Source organism: Anas acuta, chromosome Z (genome assembly GCF_963932015.1).
Source record: "Anas acuta chromosome Z, bAnaAcu1.1, whole genome shotgun sequence".
In the NCBI taxonomy this organism is placed as follows: domain Eukaryota; kingdom Metazoa; phylum Chordata; class Aves; order Anseriformes; family Anatidae; genus Anas; species Anas acuta.
In genome coordinates, this window is record NC_089017.1 from 38,466,177 (window position 1) to 38,492,746 (window position 26,570).

The following is a 26,570-nucleotide window of genomic DNA, read 5'->3' on the forward strand; positions in this document are numbered from 1 at the left end:
CCCCTCCCCCTCCCCCTCCTCTTCCCCCTCCCCTCCCCTCGGGCCGCCACTGACCCCCTCCCGCCCACCAGCCCGTGGCGGCGCTGCGCGCATGCGCAGAACTCGGTGCGCGGAGGCGCAGCGGCGCATGCGCACGCGGGCCGACTCCGGTTGGCGTCCGGCGGCGGCGGCGGCGGCGGCGGCGACCGAGACCGAGGGGCGGTCGCTGCGTGCGGCAGGTGAGGGCCGGGGGCCGCGGGGGGCTCGGGGCGGGCGTCTGGGGGTAGGGGAGCGGCACCGGGCGAGGCGCGGCACCGGCGGTCCCGGGCGGGCTTCCCCCGGGCCCAGCGCGGCCGTTGAGGCGCCCGGCAGCGGGCAACCGCCGCCAACGGCCGCCGCCAACGGCTCCGGCCCCAACGGCTCCGGCCCCGCCGAGGCCTCCGGTGAGGAGGCCCAGCAGGGAGGGAGCGGGCCGCCGGCGGGGTTTTCCGTCGTAGCCCTTGAGCTACATCCTTTAAAGAAGAGCTTTACGGGTAATTTTTTCAATCTTGTATGCGGTAGCTGTTTAAGTGAAGCCAGATCAGTCTCCTTTCCCGTGTCCGCTGGTATTGCAGGGAGAAATAATGCTCTTTTGAAGCGCTTTCTGTAATTCGTGCGTAACGTGTCCCATGTGTGATGTGGGTTTGCAGGTCCGGCACCATGGTTATGAAGGCGTCAGTCGAAGATGATGATTCGGGATGGGAACTCGGTATGCCTGACAAGATGGAAGAGAGCAACACCAGCTGGGTAGATATAACCCAGGAATTTGAAGAAGCCTGTAGAGGTGAGTTCTACCACTCATGTTCTGAGAAAAACAGGAACCCTTGGAGTACTGAGGATAGTCCCATGGTTTAGTAGTTCGGCCTGTGTTCAAGATCCAGATGAGTGGACCACACTGATGCTATGGTTCCCTGTGTTTGATTTACTGCAAGGATAGATATATCAGAAGAACCGTGCCTAGCTTCTTTCAGATTACATAAATATCTTCCCTAGTTACGTTTTTTCTATTGTTGTCATATGCATTTTTACATCTGATTTTTTTTTCTTTGCAAAGGGTTCTTCCTGTCCTGTGGTAAATGGAAAGTTCTCATCTATGCAGAATCAACACTTTTTTTTCTGTACATTTTTGAATGTGCAGGATCTGTTTTGTTTTATTTTTCATTTAATTGGTCAGTGCTTCATTTTTCATCTTTGAAATAAGGGTGATATTCAGAGGAGATGCAGTACATCCCACTCAACAGGGAAACAATTGGTTTAATTTAAATAGTGTCTTTATGGTTATTAGCTATTAGTTTACAATGACAGCAACTTTTTTTAATTGATTTTATGATGACACTAAGGAAAAAGTGTAAAACTTACCTTACCACACACAGGCAGTTACACAACAATAGACACAATTTCCTTATACTTTGAAATAATTCCCTTTTATTAGTGATCTATACTTTGTTTGCTCATCAAATACATCTTTAGATGTATTTGTTAAAAATAATATGAAAAAGCAAGCATTTCAGTAAACGCCTTCTCTGGAAATATTGAACATCTTCATAAAGGAGCATGGAAAACTGCTGTCCCATGTTTCAGGCTATTCAAATGCTACTGTTGGGTAATTTTAAACCCCTTCGAGTGCTAGAATAGCAGAGAAGGATTAGGAAATCTGAAGAGCTGTTTTTGTAGCCTTTCAGTTTTAAAAGTGCTTTTTAAGTAAAAGCAAATAAAGTAGGGTAGAAATGCCTGGTCTGCTTCCCACGCCTTTCCCATTTAGCGTAATACCATTTTTAAGTAATACAACTATCCTGGAAGTTTGTTGGAAGTTCTGTTGGAAGGATGATTTTAATCTTTTATCATGTTCTCTTCCTTTGTAGAACTCAAGTTAGGAGAACTGCTTCATGACAAGCTGTAAGTATGCCTTTGGGATAGTTCTGTTTTTTGAAATAGATTTAGTGCAAATGTATTAATACTTCCTAATGAGTAAGTCACGCAGTATGAACTAAGTTTCTTTTAATTTTTATTTAACTAAAATAGTTGAAATATTCATAATACCCATTCATCCTCATTAGCATGTATATGATGCATCTATATGAAGGCCGAACATTTCTCATAGTGCCAGTATAGCATTACTTTTCCTGTTAATAAATTTAGTGTGAATATTAGAAGTTTATGGAACTTGTTCAAGATCATCAGTGATGTTGAAAGTGGTGAACCTACTGACCTATTTTATATGGACATGCTTTTACATAAAAATTCCGGAAAGGTTTCAAGTTTTAAAATTCAGTTACCTCAATTGTTATTAGCAAGTTTTAGATAGATGTGTTTTAGAGTAATTCTAAAACATGATGCCAAAGTGGAAACTGAGAACTCTACAGTCTAAGGAAATAATATCCTTCAACAAAAAGCATGTACTAAGATCTTAATTTTTTTTTTTTTAAGAATGAATTAAGATTAAAACATTTTAAAGAAAATGTAAATCATTTAACTGCGTAAGTGTGTTCATTTGCAGAAGGGAAAAACGGCCCACTTAAGACTAATAGCTCAGAAGACAGAAATACACTATTTAAATGCTTAAAATTGTGTTCAAGGATGTCACAAAGTTACTCAGAGTCAAAGCACATTTTCATGGTATAATTTTATACATAAGTGCCTCTCAGAATTAGAACATCTACCATGCAGTAATCTTTTTTCATTTAAGAAAGGCTTGTTCAGCAAATGCACTGAGTATCAGTGTACAAATGGTGAGGCACTATATCCTGTCTTTGTAGGCCACTCTTTCATTGAGTGTATCCTATGAAGGTTTTATGAACTTACTGACTACAAGAGATACATTGTCACATATCACAGAATCACAGAATTTCTAGGTTGGAAGAGACCTCAAGATCATTGAGTCCAACCTCTGACCTAACACTAACAGTCCCCACTAAACCATATCCCTAAGCTCTACATCTAAACGTCTTTTAAAGACTTCCAGGGATGGTGACTCCACCACTTCCCCGGGCAGCCCGTTCCAATGTCTAACAACCCTTTTGGTAAAGAAGTTCTTCCTAACATCCAACATGTGGATGTAGTCAAGGTAGGCCACATCCACAGCCTTTCCCTCATCCACCCAGCACGTCACTTTGTCATAGAAGATCAGGTTCGTCAAGCAGGACCTGCCTTTCATAAACCCATGCTGACTGGGCCTGATCTCCTGGTTGCCCTGCAAGTGCCGCGTGATGACTCTCAAGATAATCTGCTCCATGAGCTTCCCTGGCACTGAGATCTCATGCTGGAGTTCTTCTGTTTGGTTAATTTTTGCAATCAGTTTTCTTATAATGCCCATTTGAAACAAAGCTAGTATGTTCAATGTATATTGTTGTTTATAACGTGTAATGCCATTAATTTGTGGGGGATATATATATAATCAAGCTTGAGAACTGGGCCCACGTGAACCTAATGACGTTCCACAAGTCCACGTGCAAGGTGCTGCAGCTGGGTCGCGGCAATCCTGGACCTGAGCAAAGGCTGAGAGAAGAACAGCACTGGGAGAGCACCCCTGTGGAGAAAGATTTGGGGGTTCTGGTTGTCAAAAAGCTCAACATGAGCCAGCAGTGTGTGCTTGCAGCCCAAAAAGCCAACTGCATCCTGGGCTGTATCAAAAGAGGTGTGGCCAGCAGGTCGAGGGAGCTGATTGTCCCCCTCTGCTCTCCCTTGTAAGGTCTCAGTTGGAGTGCTGTGTCCAAGAAAGACGTGAACCTGTTTGAGCAGGCCCATAGGAGGGCTACAAAGACGATCAGAGGGCTGGAGTATCTCTCCTACGAAGAAAGGCTGAGAGAGCTGGGGATGTTCAGTCTGGAGAAAAGAAGGCTCTGGGGAGAGCAAAGGGGTTTATAAAAAAGATGGAGAGAGACTTTTTACATGAGCAATCTGGAGAAAGGGTACTAAAACAGGGTAGATTTAGATTAGATAATAGGAAGAAGTTCTTCACAATGAGGAAGGTGAGGCACTGGAATGGAGAAGCTGTGAGTGCCCCATCCCTGGAAGTGTTCAAGGCCAGGTTGGATGGGGCTTTGAGCAATCAAATCTAGCGGAAGGTGTCCCTGCCCATGGCAGAAGGATTGGAATTAGATGATCTTTAAGGTCTCTTCTAACCCAAACCATTCTATGATGTGTCTTACTTAAGGTTTTGGATGTAACATAATAAAGAACATCTGTTTCACTTAACGTCATTTTATAATTTTACGTGATTTTTAAAAAGGTGGTATGTCTGTATGGGGTGTATAGAAATATGTATTTAATAGCGTGATGTTTGCCTAAGTAGTGCTCTTAAAATGGCTTAAAATAAAGACTAAGTGTTTTCTGCTAAGCGTCTCTTACATACTTCTTGAACAATCCTTAAATTCCTGAAAACCATGCTCTCTCAAGATTGATAATAAAATCAAATATACTGAGTTGAAAGGCACCCACAGGGATCATTGAATCCAACTCCTGGCTCCACAGAGGACCACCCAAAAATCAGACCATGTGTCTGAGTGGTATCCAAACACTTCTTGAACTCTGATGGGCTTGGTGCTGTAACCACTGCCATTGGGAGCTTGTTTCAGTGCCCAACCACTCTCTCCGTGAAAATTAATTTACTGCCAATTAAAATGTATTTACTCATTCAGGTAGAAATAAAAAGTTAAGTATTAAACCAACAACTTTCCTCCCCTCTTTGCCAGGCTCAGCTTCACTCCTTCATTCCCAATTACTCTAACTCTCCTTCCCTACCCAGAAGCGGTACAGACAGATGAGGAATGTGTGCTGCAGTCAATCCATACCAGCTCCTCTCCACAGCTCCTACTTCTTCACACTTTTCCCCTGATCCCTCCCACGACTGCAGTTCCTCTCATACTTTATTGTCATCAGTCAGAACGCAATGTACTTAAGGTTGCCACAGTATGTTCTTTTACACTGGTTTGTGAAGACCATTTTGTATAAGGTAATTAAATTTGGATCATTTTTGTCTCCTTAGTTTTGGTCTTTTTGAAGCCATGTCTGCCATTGAAATGATGGATCCCAAGATGGATGCTGGTATGATTGGAAACCAAGTTAACAGAAAGGTTCTTAACTTTGAGCAAGCTATTAAGGTTTGTGGGAGTTTTCTGTTTATGCCTTTTCACTGTCTGTGAAAGTTTGATATAACTTAATCAAATTGTAGTTAAGCATAATTCAACTTCATGTATGTTTTTCACTCTACATAAATTGCTTTTTTTTTTTTCTTTTGGATAAGTAGCTTATGGTGCTTGCCTTTTTTGCAATTTGCATTACCACAATGATAGTAACTCTTTAAGTGAAAAGTACTGTAAAACTGTTAGGTATTAATAACTCAAATACATTTCAGAAGCACTTTGGCAAGTCATCCCTTGCATCCCTAAAACATGTCTTTTAAATGAAGATATACTGGTTAGTCCATCTTCCAGATTAAAAGAAACCAGCTTCTCTACAAAAGCTGTAAATTAATGCTTTGTGACTATCAGTTCATTAGCATCGTTAGCACTGAAAAGAAGCTAGCAAATTTAACAACATTCACAGTGGCAATTAACTTCTGAATGGTCAAAACTAATTGAAGCTAGGCTGAAAGACTGTCTATTACTTTGGAAAAAGTAATGGACTCAGAGAGAGAAAATAAAAAATTGCCATAATACTTTGAACAGACTGAAAGAAAAACCCCAGTAAAATAACAGCCATCTAATTCTTGATTCAGATGTGCACACGCTGAATAAATAAAATCAAAGAAATAGGGTTGCTGCTTCTGTTCCTGACCCTCAAAGCAGTAAAACTACGTACAAGTATCTGCAGTATAAAAAGCAGCCTTCATAGGTCATACATATTATTCCTTCTTCAATTGTTACTATGGCTACACATGCTATTTTGTGATTTTGAGTGTTGCGAGTTACTTGGTTTTAAACTTTTATTGGCAACTCAACAATCAGAATTTTTATTTTATATTGTTCTTTGAAAAGCTGTCTGTTGGTCAATGTTCAACATGATGATAAAGTAAACTTTTCCAGAATTTTTGAGGCATTATAAAACTGATCAATAAAGCTTATCACATGCCAGTGTTCTGAAATCTTAACCAAATTGTAATTTATTTTTTGGCTGTACCAATAATAAGTTGCGTTTTGTCTGTGGTCTTCCAGATTCCTAAAATTTGTTTATTTCTTTGTTTTCTAAGGATGGCACCATTAAAATAAAGGATCTCACGTCGCCTGAGCTGATAGGAATAATGGATACATGCTTCTGTTGTTTGGTGAGGATTTCTGCACTCTTAGTGTTAAATGTTCTTGCTTTCAAAATGTAATCCCCTAATCCAGATTTAAAAAAGAAGAAAAGAAATAGAACTTGAGGAAAGAGATCCACTAAGCAGAAAATATGTACTTTGTGTTTTGATTTCCATTGATACATTTGCACTGGCATATAACAGGCCATAACTTTGATTTTTTGTTTTTGTTTGTTTGTGTTTGTTTTTTTTTAATTCCAAGAAATCATTATGGAAGAGAACTGGTAATATTTTAAATAATAAAAAAAGTTTATATAATTGTAGCTTTTTTTCATGTGTATATCTGCCTGCTGCATGTCAGGATTTGTCTGTGTTACGAGTGATACTCAGTAGCGTACAGCAGCCTGTTGCTCATCTTTGTACAGCCAGCATTGACTTTGAGCTTTCATTGGCGTTTTGAGGAATGGAAAGAAAATATCTAGTTCCATTTAGAAAGGAATTATGTAAATTATCACACATTTCTACATATTTTCACATATGATGATTGTGACTATTCTTCCTATATGTATCTTTCCATTTGCTCAGTAGGTAATACAAAATATTTTAAGATACTCTTTAAAATTATGTCAATAAAACTACTTCAGTTTTTTAAAACAACAGTTCAAATTTATTTAGTTTATTCACAACAAACCATGGAAAGGTCACTGTATATTTGATATGGTGTAACATTATTCCTTTTTTCCTACCCCCTTGAAATACTGGTGAACTGCTGAACTTTTAAGGAACTGTGGTAGTGTTAGAAATCTGATCCTATTGTATTTCATGATAGAAGTAATATTTTAAATTACTGAAGCTTTTTCCCTTTAGTTTAAACCATGAAAGTAAAGAAATCGGTTTGTGAAAAGAAGCTATGAGTTGTAGAGAACATGTAGAATATTGCTGAATTGTTCCATAGCTACTTTAACTTTTTGTTCTGTATTTGTATAAAATTTTTTTTGAGTAAAAAGTCTGATGGTCTCTCAACTTTATGTCATGTGTAAGCTACAGTTAGAGGGTAGAGCTCCCACGCAGGAATTTGATAGTGCTTCTGGTTAATTAACTTACTGCCTTTCATAGGCAGCAGATAGGTGGGTTAAGAGTCCTTCTCCAACCCTTTTTGCTAGATTGAAAGTTAACAGGATATGGACTTTCTTACTTGCTGAAGCACAGTGAGATGCAAAAAAGAATGGGGATATGAAAATGAGGACTTGGCTGTCATGAATAAAACATTTTTATTTTTTTTTTTATTTTCCCTAGATAACATGGTTAGAGGGACATTCCTTGGCACAGACAGTATTCACTTGCCTTTACATTCATAATCCAGACTTCATAGAAGATCCTGCTATGAAGGCTTTTGCTCTGGGAATCCTAAAAATCTGTGATATTGCCAGAGAAAAAGTTAACAAAGCAGCTGTTTTTGAGGAGGTATGTTTCAGTACATCTTACAGGTAAGTGTGCTACACTGCATGTAGGCTCCTTAACACAAATGAAAGAGCATTTTAGATAAATGTTTTCCTGTTTGATTGGTAGGTACCACAGGAGCAGCACTTCATCCTCTTGAATGTGTTGGACCTGATCTTTTTAAAAGGCGTTTTTCTTCAGTGGAGATGTTTCCTGTATTTTGCTTGAATATTGAGGCACATAAATATTTTATTCAGGAAATAATGCAAATTTTGTGGCTAACCATTTGAAATCACATTTACTTGTAGTTTTCATTCTGTTTAGTTTTTGATTTTTCTACTTTAGATAACCATGTCTATTTGAAATGTATATATATCCGTGGAATGAGAACCTGGTTTTCTGTGTCCTTGTACCGGAGAAAACTTTGGTGTTTTCTGAACCTGGACAAGTACTTCTTACTGAATAGATCTAAACTTGGTTGAATAGTGCTGTACATCCATCAGTCTTGAAATTTTTTGACAGGATGACAATTGATAAGAATTATGAAGGCATACTTGTATTAAAGATTTATGCAGAAAATGGTTTTCCCAAGCTGGATTTGAGCAGGAAAAGCACCCTAACCAAGGGTGTATTCCATTGCTTAGAAAAAAAAAATAATTTATACTTAGTAACAGTTTTAAGTTTTTTGTTGTTTTTATTTATATTTCACTGCTTCATACTTCTGCGTGGTTTTTTTTTTTAGGAAGATTTTCAGTCAATGACTTACGGATTTAAAATGGCCAACAGTGTGACAGATCTTAGAGTTACAGGTACAGCTTCTGCTTTCTGTGTATCTCTCCATTAGGCTCAGTTTCTCTTGAGTAAGTTGGTTACTTTCAACTGAATATAATGAATCAGCAGGAATTTCGGTTGTTTTTTTTTTTTTTTCTAGTTTTGTGAAAACTGGTGGCCTGGTAAAAAGAGAGGCCAACCTTATTATTTTTTTTCTTGAAGAAAAGTTTCAGCTATTTGTTTCTTAAATGCCTGAAAAACAGGAGAGGTGCTTTAATATATGTCAGCCAAGTGGCTAAGCATGGGACCATCCAGGACTGAGATAGATACAAATCACAGCAAAATGTTCTTCTTGAATTCTGCTTCTCTACTTTGCTATTTATTGTGATCTACTATCCACTCCATAGTACTTTTGAGGAAAAAGTAGTTCTAAAGCTATAATAACACACGTTATTAGTGTATACATAGATATTTACGTTAGTCTTTTCTGTGAAGTATTATATAGACTTGAACTTCCCATTAGTTAATATTAGAAGATTTGTAGAACACTTTAACTTTGGATATACTCTGATTTATCTGTTGTTGCAAGACATCCCTGTCATCCCGCATGTTTTTTTTTTCCTAGTATTTGGCTAATATGTGTCTAAAGCACTTCAAAACTTGCCTTCCCCATACAGTTTTCTTGCTTTAAGTGGTGTAGGTGTACCTAGGAATGCTTCTCAGCTTTTAGCTGTATTGTCACTTTTCCAGGTATGCTAAAAGATGTAGAAGATGACATGCAAAGACGAGTGAAGGTATTTCTCTTATGTTTGCCTTGCTGATTATACTTACGGGGTGCTTAATGTAGGTTTGGGAGAGGAAGATGGATTATGAAGTCTGTCTGTAAATGTTGATTGTGGGCGTTGATTTTCTTCTGGCTCTTATGTAGGTATACTGTGTGACATTGAAGAATTCAATCTTCCTTTGTCAAAGTCTACAGTATAAAATGTTCTTAAAATTTCCATAAAAAGTGGAAATTGACTATTTGCAAAGTAGACTGAGGTCGGTATAATTACTGTAAGAGTGTCTCAGATGACTTAAAAACGTAGATTATATATTACGAAATTTCGAACTTGAGAATTGTTTTTAGGACTATTTAACAGATGGATGTTCTAGAGAGTATAAAGGTGTTTTTCTCAGTAGCTTCCCTTTGCAATTTTCAATTAATTATTTCAATTCCTTTACCTTTTAGAGCACTCGAATTCGACAAGGAGAAGAGAGAGATCCTGAAGTTGAACTTGAAGTAAGGAATTAGATACTTCTTTCTTCCTGATTTCGCAAATTAGTATGTTGTTAACTTAAATCAGGAGTTCAACTTGTGGGCAGTGTGTGTCACCAGTGTTGCCGCTGCTCGCATATCTGAGCTTCTCTAAACATGGCCCTGAGCATAGCCCAACCTAGTAGGTTGGATTTTAAGCTCTGAAAAGCTTCTGGATTGATACTGTTGGGAGAGTAGTGAATGCTGCTGTAATGCTGCCATTTATTTATCCATCTCTCAAGAAAAGATAATTAGCAAAGTAGATCACCAATCCTCTACCTGCTTCCCTCAGTTCCTTCCAACAGAGTTTACTCCTGCTGACAGCTTCCCTGTCAAGGGAAAAACTAGGAAGAGAAGATGGTAGCAGTGTAGCTCCTTCCAAAAACAGTGACGATTAATGTATTTGATGTCGTTCATAGAGAAGGGTATGGGTTTTCTTTCCCAATAACTGAATTTGTTCAGAAATTATTTGTAATGTGGATTTTCATGAGGAAGAAAAAAAAAGGAGAAAAAAAAAAGTCAGTTTCTTTTAATAGCTTGTGACTGTTCACCTAAGCTGAAGTTTGAATGGCGTTTGCATAGGAGTTAGCTATATAGCCAGTGGCTGTACATTACTGAAAGTGTCTTTGTATTTTTATTTAGTGCTTTTCTGGCAGCAGCACAAATTTCTTACATAAATTCTGTAACTCTTCTTCAGGAAAGTAGATAACCTGTTTTTAAGACTTGGGAGCATAATGTTATAGGTTTATGAAAGATATTTTAATAAGTTTCAGGATTTAATTTTAATTGAGTATATTGCTTAGTAATTTGAAGCATTTTTTTAATTACAGCATCAACAATGTTTAGCTGTGTTCAGCAGAGTAAAGTTTACCCGGGTGCTACTGACAGTTCTAATAGCATTTACCAAAAAAGAGGTACATTTATTTATGTGTTCTTTTAATGTGTTTTTATTATAATTCTTTCTCTAAAGTAGAAAAATTATTGTGTAAATTCTGTAAACCTGAGATGATATTGCTGCATTTGCAGGGTTGGGGAAGGTCTTATAGTAGCTTTTGTCAGTTTCTGTTCATTTTTTATAAAAACACGTGAATGGGCGGTAACTTATGTTAGTATGCCCTTGTACGGAGAGACAATGTTGCTTCTAGAACACATAAAGAAAACATCTACAGGTTTGGGATCACTCTTTTCACACTCACAAGAAAAACTTTTCTTTCTCAAGTCCTGTCTCTTTAGCAGGTACATGACATTGGGCTGTATTGTGTCCAACTCTAGAGAATCATTAGCTTTTCCATCAATGTGGGTATTGAATTTATATCTAGCTGCCTACAGGGCAGTTTAAAAGACCTTTATTAAATTGTTAGGTCCAAATGTAATTGATAGACATCAATGTTCAAGAAAAAGGGATTGAGTAGTTGAGAAGAATTATGAATTTCATTTTCATATCATTTGTAGAATAGAAATAAAATTGATATGGAAGTGATTACTCTGATCTGCAAGCAAATTCTCTGTATTAATTGCTGAGTTAATGAACCAGGTCATCTTAAAGTCTGATTACTGTATAAGTTACTAACTTCACAGTCTACTTTGAATTGATTTAGGTCTGTGTAGCAGCTTATTCTTGTAATAGAACGGTGGATATAATAGGGGAATACTATGCGGAGTTGAGGATCTTTTCAGATTTTGTTAGCTCTTATGGAGGTCTGAAACTTTTTTTACATTCACTGGAAGTGCAGGAAGTGCTCTCTGCCTTTCAGACAAGTGCAGTTGCAGAAGCTCAGAAACTGATGACTCAGGCAGCTGACTTGCTTTCTGCCATCCACAATTCATTACATCACGGTATCCAGGCACAGAATGATACCACTAAAGGAGGTAAATGTCAGATTTTATTATTTTATTCATTTTTTAAATATGTTGCCTTAATAAACTCCAATATTTAAGTGTATTTAAAAAAAAAATCACTGCTTATCTTGGAATAATAACACTTGTCATACAAGCTGTTATAGATCTGCATTTTTATCTCAATTTTATTTCTCTAAAAGTTGGTTCTTTTGAAAGTAACATTATCACTTCAAAACCGGAGACCATGTGAGCTTTTGATAAAGTGTAGTGCACTCCAAATTAGTGCATATGCTATTTCAAGATAAGAAACACGACCTCGCTTTCTGTGCAGGTAATTGCTAAGGTGCTGAGTTTCTTTTTCTTTAATAGTAATCATTCTCAGCTGGGGAGTTTGTGTCAACAGAAACTAACGGTCAGTTAAAAAGTTCATTTTTGCTAGTAGAAACATTTGTATTACACTTCAAAGTGAGTTCTGAAAACACAGTTTATGTGCAGCTTTTTGCTTTCTCTCTCCCCCTTTCTTAGATCATCCTATTATGATGGGCTTTGAACCCCTGGTTAATCAGAGATTGCTGCCTCCAACTTTCCCTCGATATGCAAAAATAATTAAAAGGGAAGAAATGGTCAATTATTTTTCCAAACTAATAGACCGAATAAAAACTGTATGTGAAGTGGTCAACTTAACTAATTTGCACTGTATACTGGTAAGCATTAATATTTTGTATTTGTAGCCAAACATAAGATCTTACAATCTGACTTATGGAAAAAAAGCATTCCATATATACTGTGTTGTTGCTCATGGCAGGCAAAACTGTGCTGTATCAATAAATCTTTCAGTATTTTCTATTGCTGTGTACCATTTCAGTACCTACTTTCTTTCATGATACTTCATTGGTTGTCTCTTTTTTTTCAAGACCTTTTCACTCAAACTTCCGATTTTCCCATTACCTGTTAAATAATAATGCATGGCAGAGACAGAACATAAGCACATTAATTTCTGTCTGGTTCTTATTTCTTTGGCTGAAGAGCTGTATCTGCAATAGCAGAACACCATTCTTTACTGTATTCTTTATTACAGACACATATGTGCCTGTAACACAAGAAAATACTTCATACATTTGAATTTAAGCACGTAATTCCTTGGATAGACATAAAGCTAAGTATCTGCTTATGTTCTTCCCTGAATAGAGATGCTGCCCTCAGTTACTGCCTGCATTTATTATAAGTGATTTAAATGCTTCAGATACTTTCTAACACAATTTGCTGACTGACAAAAGAGCGACAGTTATGTCAGGTGTAGTTCAAAGACCAAGCAAAAATCCTTTGTCTTCCTATAATCTGTTGCATTAATTCAACCAGTATTTGCATGGAATAACTGCTGCCAATTAAGCTTTGCAGATTTGTTACATACCTGGTTCAATGTTGCTGAGACCTGGGCTGTTTCACAGTATCTCTTTTTCTGTAATGTTAACCATCTAATTGTTGCATCTGAAAAAGAAAAGTCAAAACCTTTTGTTCTGTTCAATAATGGATAATTAGAAAAGAAATAGATTTTAGCTTATATCTTCTGTTTCGTTCAAATTATTCATGCTTGCTTTCTTACAGTTTGTATAAGCTATGCTATGTGCATGTCTGTGTGTGTGTATATATATATATAGATGTATTTACATAATCATGTTTTTGTGTGTGTGCAACGTGTACCTAAAATGCAACTCTCTCTATCTATCTATATATAGATAGATAAGAAGTTGGATATTAAACTAACTGACTTGTCTTTTTTTTCCTAAATATAACTAGGATTTTTTTTGTGAATTCAGTGAGCAATCACCATGTGTTCTTTCAAGATCTCTGTTGCAGGCAAGTCCTAATCTATGTTGTTGGGTAAAGTACTTAAGATTTCATAACAAATGCAGATTCATCTTCTTATTTTAAATATTCAAATTATTTACATATCACTTAATAATATACCAATTGTAAACATTTTCTCTAAGTACCAGATAAATGGAGTTTGTTTTGATGTCATTTTTTAAACACATTAAAATAACATTTAGAACATGTTAGTACATGCTAATTAGAGCACACTGTTGAACTTTTTTTCTCTGCCTTAAAAATGTACAGGCATTTTTATACTGTCCTGTACAGACTGCCTTAGTCCGGGGCTGGTGTTCGTATTCAGTCTCTCTGTTGTGACTGAATTTCATATACAGACTGCCTATGTTCCTACAACAATAACTGATGGTTAGGGCCCAACAGGCTTAGATTTTTTCCTCACTGTTTCACTTGCCTTGAGAGTATATTACATATTCCTTAACTCAGAATAAAATATACTTCCTTATAAGAGATTTTGATTCAAATAGGGTGTCCCTGAACATCAGATCCCTTTTGATCCTGATTAAGCCATGAATACATCTGATGGGAAATAACTATTGGCAAGTAAAATGTTTTCATAGTGTGTGTATGTTTTGACTTTCTACTACATGTCTTTGTGCAGTCCCTGTGGGTGCCTGGCAGCAGAGCTTTTTCTTCAGCTGCTGATAAACCATGTAAGAAAGGGACAGTGCACACTCATGAAGGAGAGTGGAATGAGCAGCAAACATAATCGATGGAAGCAGTAGTGTCTATAGAATAGAGAAAAATCTGCAATAGGCCTATTTCTTTTCAGATTTGCCTTTTCTGCCTCCAGGGAAACTGCATAGCCTATTTTCTGTTAATCTTCAGAAAGAAACATCTGTCTGATCAGTTGTCTTTGAAGTCCAAGAAAAGATCAGTTTTCTTATGCAACTTATAGAGCTATATTTGTATTATAGAAATAACACATAAATGACTGATCTCAATATGCCTTTATTTCTGAGGCAGTCACCTTGTACTTAGACGAATTATTTTAATTTTTAAAGCAATCTTGCAAGTTTTTGATACAATTTAGGTACCATAACAGCTTCCTATTAGTAATTTCTGAAGCATTACTTTTAACTTAAAGAATGTTTCTAAAAACACATTTTTACTTTCAGACAACATTTCTGGTAGATAACAAGAAGGTGTTTGGTACCCACCTCATGCAAGACATGGTAAAAGATGCTTTAAGGTCTTTTGTCAGTCCTCCAGTACTTTCTCCAAAGTAAGTGGATCTTGAATTGACTTGTATTTGCTTACATATATGATGAAAAATATTTCATATGAAGAACAAGTACACTTTGTACTTACTTGTGCTTATTCATGAAGAAGTTACTTACTGTAGCTGCCTTCATGTTTCTTCTTGAATTGTGTGCTATGTAGACAGGTAACATTTATATTGATATGTATGCATGTTGGTATTTCCCTTCTAGGTGTTGTCTTTATAATAATCACCAGGCTAAGGACTACATCGATTCCTTTGTGACACATTGTGTCCGGGTAAGTGGTCATTCCAATTATGGTAAATAAATTCATATATGAGTACTTCCTACAAAGATTTCCTAGTATTGAAAGTATTGAAGTATTGAAAGCCATGAGCAATGCAGTTTAAATCTCTATGAGAGCACACCCAAGAAAAGGAAAAAAAATGCTGCACAACAGCAGCTGGGAGAGTGAGAAGTGAGAAACCTCCCTGCAGACACCAAGGTCAGTGCAGAAGAGGGGGAGTGCAGTGTAGATGTGCTCCAGGTACCGGAGCTGAAACCCCCCCGCAGCACATAGAGAGGCCCCTGGTGGGGAAGGCAGACCCCCACAGCCCATGGTGTAGTGCAGCGGAGCAGATCTCCATGCTGCAGCCCATTTAGGAACGGCCCAGGAAGGTCAGCACCTCACGAGAGGGACCCCACACCAGAGGAGCTCCCAGAGAGTCCGTTTTCTGCTGCCTGTGGAGAAACCCACACAGGACCAGCCCAGGAAGGTCGGCACCCCACAACAGAGCATGGGGGAGAGTGACTGTGAAGGAGCAGGTGAAACAAAGCACCACGGACTGACTGCAGCCCCCGCTCCCAGCCCCCCCATGCCACTCAGGACAGGGCAGATCAGGACTTCACATTCGCTCCGCACTAAAAGTGCATCTCATTCACACCAGAGTCTCCCTGAAACCAACCCGAGGCAAGATATGGTAAAGTTTCCTTTACCTCAGTCCATGCACGGCTTCCCAGTCCAGGTTTTCAGCAGTAATCCCAGTGCCTGTTACCAATTTGGGCTGGACTATATGTGGGCTGTGTCTGTTTGTACTGGCTTCCCTCCTCCCCAGAGCTTCACAGAGCCTGTTTTCAAATTAACAGTCTTGGTCCTTTGCTGGCCATACCAAGACAACCCGCCACCCCCGACGGGACCGCTGAAATCAGCGGGGTGCACCTTCCCATCTGTGGTGGCAAGAAATCTTCAGCAGGCGACAAGATCCCGGATGAGCCCCCAAATTGTGAGAAAAATCTCATATAATTTTCTTCAGACAGGATCTTCTGTGAAGCCATCTTATTCTCAATTGCAATAGCAGATGTCCTGTCAGAAGCACATTTTAGTAAACAAATCATAACCTTTTATTCCCTGTTACCCAACGCCCGATCACCTCCACTGTTTCCTCATTGCCTGAATACTACAGGTTCACAAGCTACTCAATGCTCATCTATACCATATATGTACAATTTTCAAATTTCAACCCAAGTAATTTCTCTCTTCCCATGAGCAGTCTGTTCTGATCAGACTCCTCAGAGATTTCCATTCAGTCTCACGTTGACTTAAGTACAGAGAAGTAAGCACTTGCATTCCTCCACAGAACTTGCACTCCCCAGGCAACCAAAAGGAAGCCACCTCCTAATACAGATGTATAAAATGTGATGCCCAAGCAGACATCACAGTACCCTTCCTCAAAGCAGTCTCAAGGTTGTGTTGAAAAACTAAAACCACACTTTGTTTCTTTCAGCCATTCTGTAGTCTGATTCAAATCCATGGACACAATAGAGCTCGTCAGAGAGATAAACTGGGTCACATTCTCGAGGAATTTGCCACCCTCCAGGATGAGGTAATATTCCAGACAGCAGGCTAGCAAACCTATTGTTCTAGGTATATTTGTACCCTAGTGGAGCATATGGTATTAGATTCTATGTAAAGGAAGCAACTCATATTGTTTGTTACATCTGTTCAACAAAAAGATATTGCTTTTTTAATTTTAGATTAATTTTATCCTAGAAATAGTCTTTGGGGAAATCTGTTGCATCTGCAATCCAGTGGCAACTCCACTGTTTGTGCTCTTCTGTCCTTTTTGACACTGTTGGTCTGCAGGATGTAAGCAGGGAGAGACGAGTGAGATGGATGTCCATCAGGTTCCTGGAATGCATTGAGGACTGCTTCCTGCTACAGGTCCTCAATGTGCCAACTAGGAACACTGAATTGCTAAATTTACTGCTTGCAAACTGAGAAGACTTACTTAAGTTCTTAACTGATGGTGGCCTTGAATACAGCAATAGTAACAGTGTGGGGTTTAGGATCTGGCTGAGCACACTGAAGACCAGTAATGGGACAGATGCCTAGATTTTAGAAGAGCCAACTTTAGTATGCTTAACACCCATCTGTGAGGGGTTTCCTGGGAAGCATGCATGGAAGGGCAAAGAAGCTTGTAAGTGCTGGGAGTTATTCAAGAACAAACTCCTGGAATTGCAAGAATGGTCCACTCACTACAAATGGAAAATAATAAGGCAGAAGAAGAGACCACCCTTGCTAAATAATGAGCTTTTGTCTGTGCTTAAAAGCAAAAAAGCATGCTGTGTATGGAATTGTGGTCAGCTATGCATTGAGGACTACAAAAAAATTGTTAGGGCATGCAGTGATACAGTCAGTACCTTCGTTACCTCCATCTTTACCGGCAAACCTGGAGCCCAAATCACACAATCAAGTAACTGTGACAGTCTATGTGTTACCACACCAGCAAAGGAGGAAGATGAGTGACAAAAAGTACAAGCTGCACTGCAAGATGTCTTATACTGATAAAAGAAAACAGTTCTTTTTTACAGTGAGATCCACCAGTTACTGGAACAACCTCCCTAGGGATATGATGGAATCTTTATCATTGGAGGTTTTCAGGATGAGATTGGACAGGGAGCTGGGTAATCTCACAGAGGTGCCCTGTTCTGTGGAAGGTTGCACCTGATGGTCTTTGGAGGTCCTTTCCAACCTGGGCTGGTCTGTGATTCTGGGAGACATCTTTGCAAACACTTCTAAAAATTCAGATTTATAGCTCTGTAGGATGCTAAATTTTCCTAAATTTTAAAAATGATATGTGAAGGAAATAACTCTTAAAAATACATGCTTCAACTTGTTTTGAACATTGCTCATGCTGGAGAAGTTAAAAAAAAAAAAACACAACACAGGAAAAGGTATATTTCCTCTTGATGGGAATGTTTTATATGGGAGTCAGAGGTAATTAAATAAGCAAATGTTTTCCATGATCTTCATGGTAAGGAGGACAGTCCAGAAAATTGGAGGGGAGGGGAGATTTTGTGTGCTCCAGCTTTTCTGAAGATGGTTTGCTTGAGTTTGCTGCAGTATTGCAGCTCAGAGACAATGTTTTTTCACTTTGTAATAGGTAATACAGGGTGATTTGTTCAGGACTACTGATAATATTCCTACTGTGGGATATTTCATATCTTTTGTACAATTACTTTTAAGACTGAATAGGTCTTACTAATGTTTTAGTTTCAGTGTTAGGGCACAGTGCGTTTCTTGCATACTAATAATATATACTTAGAAATATACTTTTTCATTGCAGCTACATTAGAAAGAAAAAAAGATAATTGCCAATATAACAAAACAGATACCCGCTTGTTGTGTTTTCTGAGGTCCAGTGTTCACATGACTGTTATAAACTTTGAAATTTTAAATTTTAATAGGAGTAATGTTATTAGTGGTTAATAAACTTATTTCCCTGTATGACTGTATTGAGCATTTTTTTGTCTGTTGAGCTGAATTTGCTTATAGGCATGTGAGTAACATTTCTGATTTCTGATGGTTCTAGAGCATAGAGGTGACAGTATCTGGAAAAACATTTCTGTTTTTAATTTGGAGCATAGCTTTGCTGACCCAGTTTCTATTCAGACTTTGTTAAGATTTTATTTCTGGCAGAACTCAAATGCTCTTCCAGTCATATGTTCTTCCTTCCCTGTCTGCTATTGAGTAGTTTGTTTTGCTCTCTTTTTCGGTAGGCAGAAAAAGTAGATGCAGCACTTCATAGCATGTTACTGAAGCAGGAACCACAAAGGCAACATTTGGCATGCTTGGGCACCTGGGTCCTATATCATAACCTTCGTATTATGATACAGTATCTTCTGAGTGGCTTTGAGTTGGAGCTTTACAGTATGCATGAATATTACTACATATATTGGTAAGAGGATGCCTTATTGACAGTTCTTGGGGGAGGGCTGCTCCCACTGAGTTCTAGTTGCAAATATTTAAAATAGGGACTTCAGGTATTACTCCTAATCTCAGGCTTGCTCAACACAGTATTTAGTTACCTATTCATAAACTTACAAATGGAGAAGAAAAATCTATTGCTGTCTTTTCTAGACTTAACAGTTACTTTACTTAACGTTTTCTTGAAATAGTAATTGGTTCTCTAGCTTTTGAAAACAGTATCTTTGAATGAAAACAGGTGAAAAATATGCTGCTTTTGGCAGAAGAGAATGCAGAATGAAAACAACTTCCTTTGTTCTTTTCTGTATTTATCCTGTCAATATCAATAATCTCATTGATCCCTTTAGAATTTTTAAAAAGAACTTCAGTCTTGAAGTTGTGACTGTCATGTAAAAGGTGACTATGCAAAAACATCATGCTCTTTGAGCATATTTGATGAAATACTTGCATTTAGTCAAAATGATCACACTATATGGAGTCAAAATGCTTTTTTTTCCTTTACATCACTATCATTCATCTTCATTCACATTAAATTATTTTTCATAGTAGATGTCTTGGTCCAAATCAGAAGATTTTAAATAGTTCACTTTTTTGGTTCAGCATTAAAAAATTGATGTTGAACCTTAAAGTATTTCTGAAAGAATTTTGAAGTACTTCCGTACTTTGGAGTTTGTTTTTTATGAAGCTGCCAATAAAAAAAAAGCTCTTACCATGTAAGCTGTCAGCCTTCTTTCTGACTGATGAGACAGGTTTAAATGACTTGAACTTCAGTGCATCTCATTATGTTTTGCATTGTTTTATTAGTGGATTAAACATTAAGTGGGAGAAGTAACCCTACAGATAATTACCAGATGATTGCAATATGCTCTAAGTATTACCTTAACAAGTAATACGAGGTTTTCTGCAACTTGCTGTTTTACCTGTCAGTATTTCCCCCTTGACTCCATTTTAATAAAATCATTCTTAAGCAGAACTATCACATTACCTGTTTTATCTCGTCACTTTAAGTGAAGAAATGAAAAAAAATAGAGGAAGTGTCTGAGAGGAAATCTGCAAGTTTCTCAGTAATTTTTCTTCTGAGTTAAAACTTCTTAAGAAACTTTTTTATGTCCTCCAGATTTGTAATTTCTGCTCTTTTTTTCCCCATTCCTTTTGGTTTGAAAACAGGTTGGAAAATTCTTGGATCCACTGCTGCTCACCAAGAAATGTCTTGTAAAGAATTGTTAAAGATTTCTCTTAAATACTAAGAGAAAATGCATGTGGATCTAGTGTTCCTGTGGGATTGGCCTTTCTTTTTTTTTGGTGATAATTCATGAGTTTTTAATGCTTGAAACAGTTATTAGTAACCTTGTTTCTCAAAACAGTAATTCATAACAAAACCAGAGACATAGCATTTAGATAGCAAACCAAGCTTTTTTAAAATGATGGTGTGGGAAGGAAGAATTATAGAAAAAATAACCTTTCTGGGTTTTGAAATAGGAAGAAACTTTCACTTCACTTAGTAAATGCCTTAAGAAACATGCATACCTTGAGACTCTGTGTGGAGTCTTGTTTAATAAATCAACACAGAATAACTTGTTGATTTCAGCAGTGCACCTTCTTCAAAGCAGGTGGATTGAAATGTCCTAATAGTCCCTTATGATTTGGCTGACTTAGCACTCAGTTAGGATGTGTGCATCAAGATTTACACTGTGGTATGTAACAGCTACAAACTGTTTCTTCTGTAGGTATCTGTCAGAGTTCCTGTATGCTTGGTTGATGTCAACACTGAGCCGTGCTGACAGCTCTCAAATGGCAGAAGAGAGAATAATGGAGGAACAACAGAAAGGCCGTAGTAGCAAGAAAACAAAGAAAAAGAAAAAAGGTATCGGAGGTGTAGAGTGTAATTCAGATGTTTACTTCTCTTCTTGTGGCCTCGTAGAACTAAAATTTAAAATTAATCCAGTGAATGTTTATGTGTGTGGGAACAATTTCCTGAAGTTAATGAAGACTGAAAGTAAGCATTTTAACTAAAAACATTCTCTGCATAAGGATTTTCCATATGTTTGTTTATTTCAGGATTATTATTTTTTTTTAATCCCAAACTCATTTATATTCATAGCTTCACCAATAGTGTTATGTCGTAGTTGCTGTGAGGTGTAATTAACAGCACCAGAGCAATTGTCTTTGAAAAATACTACATTTTTACAGTCTGTAATTCCTGTGGAGGTATGGTTTTTGTAACAGGCTTCTGTAGCTGGATTAAAAAAACAAACTTCCACTGTATTTCTGTAATTTTTATTTGGCTTCCAATTGTGTTCAAGTGTGTTTCTTAATTTTACAATAGTGAATTGCCCTATTTCAATTCAGTGGTAGTAATATTATGCAGAAACCTCATTCAGAAGTCAGGCTTTCTCTGATAGATGTATATAACAGGCAATGAGAATTTATTTTCCTAAGTCATAGCTGACTGCTACTGTAGTCAGAATGGTAAGCGTGCTACTAAAGAAGCAGTTCAAACCAGTCTTTAAATAGCTTTTAATACAGATTTGCTATGCCTAAGTGGCTACTAAGATTGTGATGTATTGGAGTTCCCTCAGCATTAACTTTGTAATTGAAGAGCATGCAGAAGTTCTACTTCTTTGCTGTTCCTTCTTTTTTTCTGTTTATATGTCCTTGTCTTCCACTCAAGAAGAACAAACAATTAGATATGAACAGCTCAAGATCATTTCAACCAAATTCCCTTTGCTCTAGAAATTTGGAAAATTACTACCAAATTTTATGCTTTCTAAAAAGGTGCCAAATTTGTGTCCAGTTAAAACAATGGAAGCTAAAGGGGAGCATCAAGGAATATTATTAGGGTAAGAAACTTTCTGGTTTAAAAGTTTTAACGTTCTGGTTTTAAACATTTTAAAAATACAAGGATTAAGCAAACAGATCTCTCAACAACAAACTGTAAATTTTAGATTATTTAATGTAATATAGTGACATGCTAATACCTTTGACAGTCTGAACAGATTTATTCCATTGAAGGCAATATGCTGTTTGTGTGATGGTTATTAAGTATGTCTTGCGATGTTTTATATAATCAGGAGTCAGATGAGAAAAAATTTGTTCCTGATATTTATGCTCCAGTTTTTTTTTCATTATTTTTAATGATATTTGAGGATTACGTCAGTTTCAGAAAATGTGAAAGAAATATTTTGATGTGATATATATGAGTGCTTATGTTGAATTAAAAAAAAATCTTTGTGAAATTTGCAGTTCGCCCTCTCAGTAGAGAGATCACCATGAGTCAGGCGTACCAAAATATGTGTGCTGGGATGTACAAGGTAATTTATACATGCTTGCTGAACAATGGCTTCTATTTTTTTTAAATAAGAAGTATACATGCATGCCCTCTGTTTTTAGTGGGACTGGAAATTAATTTCAAGTTAATAATGTGATATAGTAAATTCTCTAAATTCTCTACTACTTTTACCTCCTTCCAGTTGTAGCTAAATCATAATTTCCACTTTGCTCACAGCAGAATACAACATGAAGCTAACACTTTTCACTGTACTCTGTCCTGTCCTTTTTAGACAATGATCGCATTTGACATGGATGGCAAAGTAAGAAAGCCTAAGTTTGAGCTGGATAGTGAACAAGTGCGATATGAGCACAGGTTTGCTCCATTCAACAGTGTTATCACACCACCCCCAGTGCACTACCTGCAGTTTAAAGTAAGTAATCTTAAAACGTGGCACCAGTCATTCTTTTATAAAAATAATTTGTTTACCTGCTATGGACAATTTTGTCCCTGTAAAAATTGCTCTTAACATCTCAAAGTTCACATTAAGGCTTACCTGGGCCAGGAAGTGTCCCTGCCCAAGGCCAGGGGTTTGAACTAGATGATCTTTAAGGTTCCTTCCAAGCCAAACCATTCCGTTTCTATTAGTCAAAATTGCAAGTATTTCTAGCTTTAGTTGCGTGCAAGGAAAAACATAGTTCTGAATTATTAGTAAACTCAGACTCTTAGATACTTAAAAATTGGTTGTCTTGGGCAGTTTGAGATGCTTGTGTTGGTTTGCATGAAGATAAAGTTTATTGAAAGTCCGTTGACTTTTTGATTGTGTTTTACCTAGTAGGATGTTGTTATTACTGCAGCAAGCAAATGGGAAAATTAAACAAAGATAAAATCAAATTTCAGTTTTAAATCACAGAAATGCTGGTTGGAAACAGTCTGGAGGCTTGTTCTGTCCAGTCTCCTCTGTGAAGTAGTATTATAGATCAAACCAGCTGTGTCTTTGTCTAACAAGCCTGAAAAAAATCCAGGGATATCTCCAACTTGTTTGGATAACCTGATCCTATACATTTTCAGATCCTCTTAGTCTTTGGATAACCTGATTCAGGGCTGTGCTATTCGCCTTTTGTCCTTATGTCCTGTTTGAATCTCTCAAACTGCAATTTGTGGTCTTTCTCCCTGTGTTATATTGTGTGCCATTAACAGGGAGCTTAAGATAACCCTGTTGGCTTATATTCAACTTGGTGTTCACTGTACTTAGTAACCAACTACATTCTACTGATTTGTGGGGTTATTTTGCCTCAGATACAGAAATTTGGACATTTCACGTTGAACTTAGATTTCTGGTGGCCAGTCTTCAAGTTTCTAGCGGTCTGCCTCATACTGAAACTGTACTATTTTGTATGCCAGCCACAATTCCTGAATTAGTGTCATGAACAGTTGTGAAAATGAAGACTATCATGGCTTCCTCCCTTGTCATAGAAGTTCTTATCTCTGAGTAAAAAAAGAGTTAAGGGATCAAAATTATGTAAAATGAAGTTCTGAACAGTGTAAGTCTATCACTTGCCATAAACATGCCTTGAGTAATTAATATTACATCCATTAGTTCTCTTTTTTCCTCCTGTACTTTCACTCACTGCTGCGTGGGACTGAAAAAGCAAGTGAATGTCAAGTTGTTCAGAACGGGGATAATTTAATCTAGAGTAGTAGTTCATTGCATTTTGTGGCACTTTAAAATAATCTTTAAATAATTTGTTGCTTCTTGATATTTGCCTTTTAAAATGAATGTTTTCAACTTTACTGCTTATTCTTCAAATATTTAGTTGACATAACTTTTTTGTTCAATACAGTAATTTGTTTTCAATTAAAGTAATAAAATTAATTGGCAACTGATCTTACTGTATCTTTGTTTTTCTTTACCATGATAGGAAATGTCTGATTTAAATAAGTACAGCCCCCCTCCTCAGTCAGCAGATCTCTACATGGCAGCTAGTAAACACTTCCAGCAAGCAAAAATGATTCTTGAGAATATTCCTAATCCAGACCATGAGGTAAGACTGAAATACTGGAAAAAGAAGTGGTTGCTAATAATTGAATGAGTGGGTTTGTTTTTTAGCAGTATTTGTTTGAGATCCAGGGTGCCTTACGTGTGCTCTGGTGATGAGCAAAGAAAGCTGAATGTTTTGGTTACAGAGCAGACAGAGGACGCTGGTGTCGCAGTGGTTCACTTGAGTACATTCAGTAATGAAATCTGGGTTGTGCTCCCTGTTCCAAAGCCTCTCCCTGCCAAGTATCTTAAATGATAGATAGTAATTTATCTATGCTTGTATGCTGCCTTCTGGCCACATTCAAAGAGCATATCTCTTTAACTGAGAAGGAGACATGCACATGTGCCTCACTTACCTGGAAACCAGTCATTTTCCCTGAGGGATGGGAAAAAATTGGTTTCAGCGTCATCAGGCTGGAAAGAGGATTTGAATCTGGCATTTGTTTCCTGGAGCAGTTTTCTCATCAGTAATTGTAAACACTGGTAGGAGTTCCTCCCTGTTTGCTCATAGCATAAAAACTAAGTGTCTGTGACTGTCCTTGAAGTAAGGACATTGACTCTGTCACATCTGAGCAGGTTAAGAACAGTTATGGGATTAGGTTCTTCTGAGGATTTAGGGATCCCAGCCTGTTCTCTGGTTCGTGGTGGTGATTACAGAAGAGCTAGCTACTTGAGGCTAACAGTAGTTCAAGCTAGTTCAAGTGTGCCCAGAGCACTTCCATTAAAAAGCAGCCTGTTTGGTGCTTAAGTTGATCTTCCTCATCAGGTTTGGATCGGTGTATGGGATAAGATACTGAGAGTCTGTCTAAATCTTTATTTGGACAAGTGCCTTAGAACTTGCCATAGTTTTAACAATCCTTGAACTTAACCATGTCATCTCTATGGTCTGTTGAATAAAAAAGTGAACATTAAAATAAATTAATTAATTTAATCCAATTGATATATTCCAGAGGATATCTAGAATGCCTTGATCTCATCTGAAATAAACTGGTGCTGTAAGAGGAGTGCAAAATTGTTAGCATATGTATACATTTGAGTGTTATCTTTGAATTATTTTTGAGGTCATGTGCTTCCACTTGAAAACTTCTTGTTGTTTTCTGCTTAGGTCAGTCGAATCCTAAAAGTTGCTAAACCCAATATTGTGGTCATGAAGCTACTGGCAGGAGGTCACAAAAAGGACTCTAAGGTAAGAAAATGCTGGTTGAAAAGAATGTGAGGTACTGCAATAAATGCAATGCTACCACAGATTTCTTACAGCTGATTTAGCAGATTCAGGCCATAGTTAGAAATAGTTTGTTGTAGTTATTTAAATAAAGAAAACTATTTTTAAATGTCTTTGAAACAAAATTAGATAAAGCATGCATGGGATGACCTGTGCAAGTACAGGTAGTCCTCAAAAGCAGGGAGTAATTGGTAGCCACGTATCGTCAGCTTGTGTGAACATAGCAGGGGGAGGGCTAGCCTTCAGGAGAGGGCCTTCAGGCTTCCTGCTGAGGGGTGGGCACAGAAAAGGGAAGGACCACGCTGAAGTAAGGCACACCAGCGCTCTACAACGTGGTGCCCATGACCACTGGAGACTGACTGGAATGGCTGGAGTATCCAGAACTGGATTGGAATGTTTTCTGGATAGGAAAGAGCTGTGATTATTCTTTAAATTGCCTGCTATTTAACAGTTTTCATCTATCTGCAAGGTGTACCTCATTTTGAATACAAAATTTGGTAGTAGTGCTTCAATGTAAAATTTTAAACCTTTTCCTTCTAGGTTCCTCCAGAATTTGACTTCTCCCCTCATAAGTACTTTCCAGTTGTGAAGCTTGTTTGAAAGATGGGATTATTGTTTGGATACCTGAAGCATAATCAGATTCCAGCTGTCAGGTGGAATATCTCGTGCTGTACCAACTGAGCGGGAGCTCTAGGATAAAAGTATTATTTCATGAAATATCTCTAGTCTGCCTTCTTTGTATGACCTGAATGACAACTGCTGTTTTAAAGTGGTTTGTATAACGTTCTTAGAAGTGAAGCTGATTTTAATCAACTGCATTGTTGAAGAATGTTGTACCTTACTTGATTTTATTACAGATTTAATCATAGTTCATTTTTATGAATGAATTCCGGCAGAATAATGGCGTTTTAAAGATTTAGTAACACTCATGACTGAATAAAAATATTGCAGTATAGTCTTATGTCTGTGAGGCACAGCTGAGCTACTGCAATTCTTTGAACAAAGCCACTTGGAGAAATGGTGTATTTCCATACTTTTGCCCAATCTGAATCAGATGTGCTCATTTTTCAAGTAGAAAGGCTG

At 37.6% G+C, this 26,570-nt stretch overlaps 1 protein-coding gene across 1 annotated transcript; it reads left to right on the plus strand.

The window, feature by feature from the left end:
* The first annotated feature begins 77 nt into the window (after positions 1-77).
* Positions 78-26,491, plus strand: NAA35 (N-alpha-acetyltransferase 35, NatC auxiliary subunit). Its single transcript, XM_068667591.1, has 23 exons — positions 78-218; positions 669-802; positions 1,881-1,914; positions 5,003-5,117; positions 6,206-6,280; positions 7,547-7,714; positions 8,433-8,499; positions 9,212-9,255; positions 9,693-9,743; positions 10,589-10,672; positions 11,513-11,627; positions 12,123-12,301; positions 13,395-13,454; positions 14,606-14,712; positions 14,921-14,987; positions 16,474-16,572; positions 18,749-18,927; positions 20,684-20,820; positions 22,200-22,267; positions 22,517-22,657; positions 24,147-24,269; positions 25,371-25,451; positions 26,028-26,491. Exons 2-23 carry the CDS (start codon positions 679-681, stop codon positions 26,085-26,087), a joined length of 2,178 nt encoding a protein of 725 aa, XP_068523692.1. The 5' UTR covers positions 78-218; positions 669-678; the 3' UTR covers positions 26,088-26,491.
* The last annotated feature ends 79 nt before the right edge of the window (positions 26,492-26,570 follow it).

Bases quoted from the DNA above. Each gene is read 5' to 3' on its own strand.
- NAA35 (XM_068667591.1), top strand. From the start codon at position 679: ATGGTTATGAAGGCGTCAGTCGAAGATGATGATTCGGGATGGGAACTC. The intron at 803-1,880 runs GTGAGTTCTACC...CTTCCTTTGTAG, and splicing joins ATTTGAAGAAGCCTGTAGAG to AACTCAAGTTAGGAGAACTG. The intron at 24,270-25,370 runs GTAAGACTGAAA...TTTTCTGCTTAG, and splicing joins TTCCTAATCCAGACCATGAG to GTCAGTCGAATCCTAAAAGT.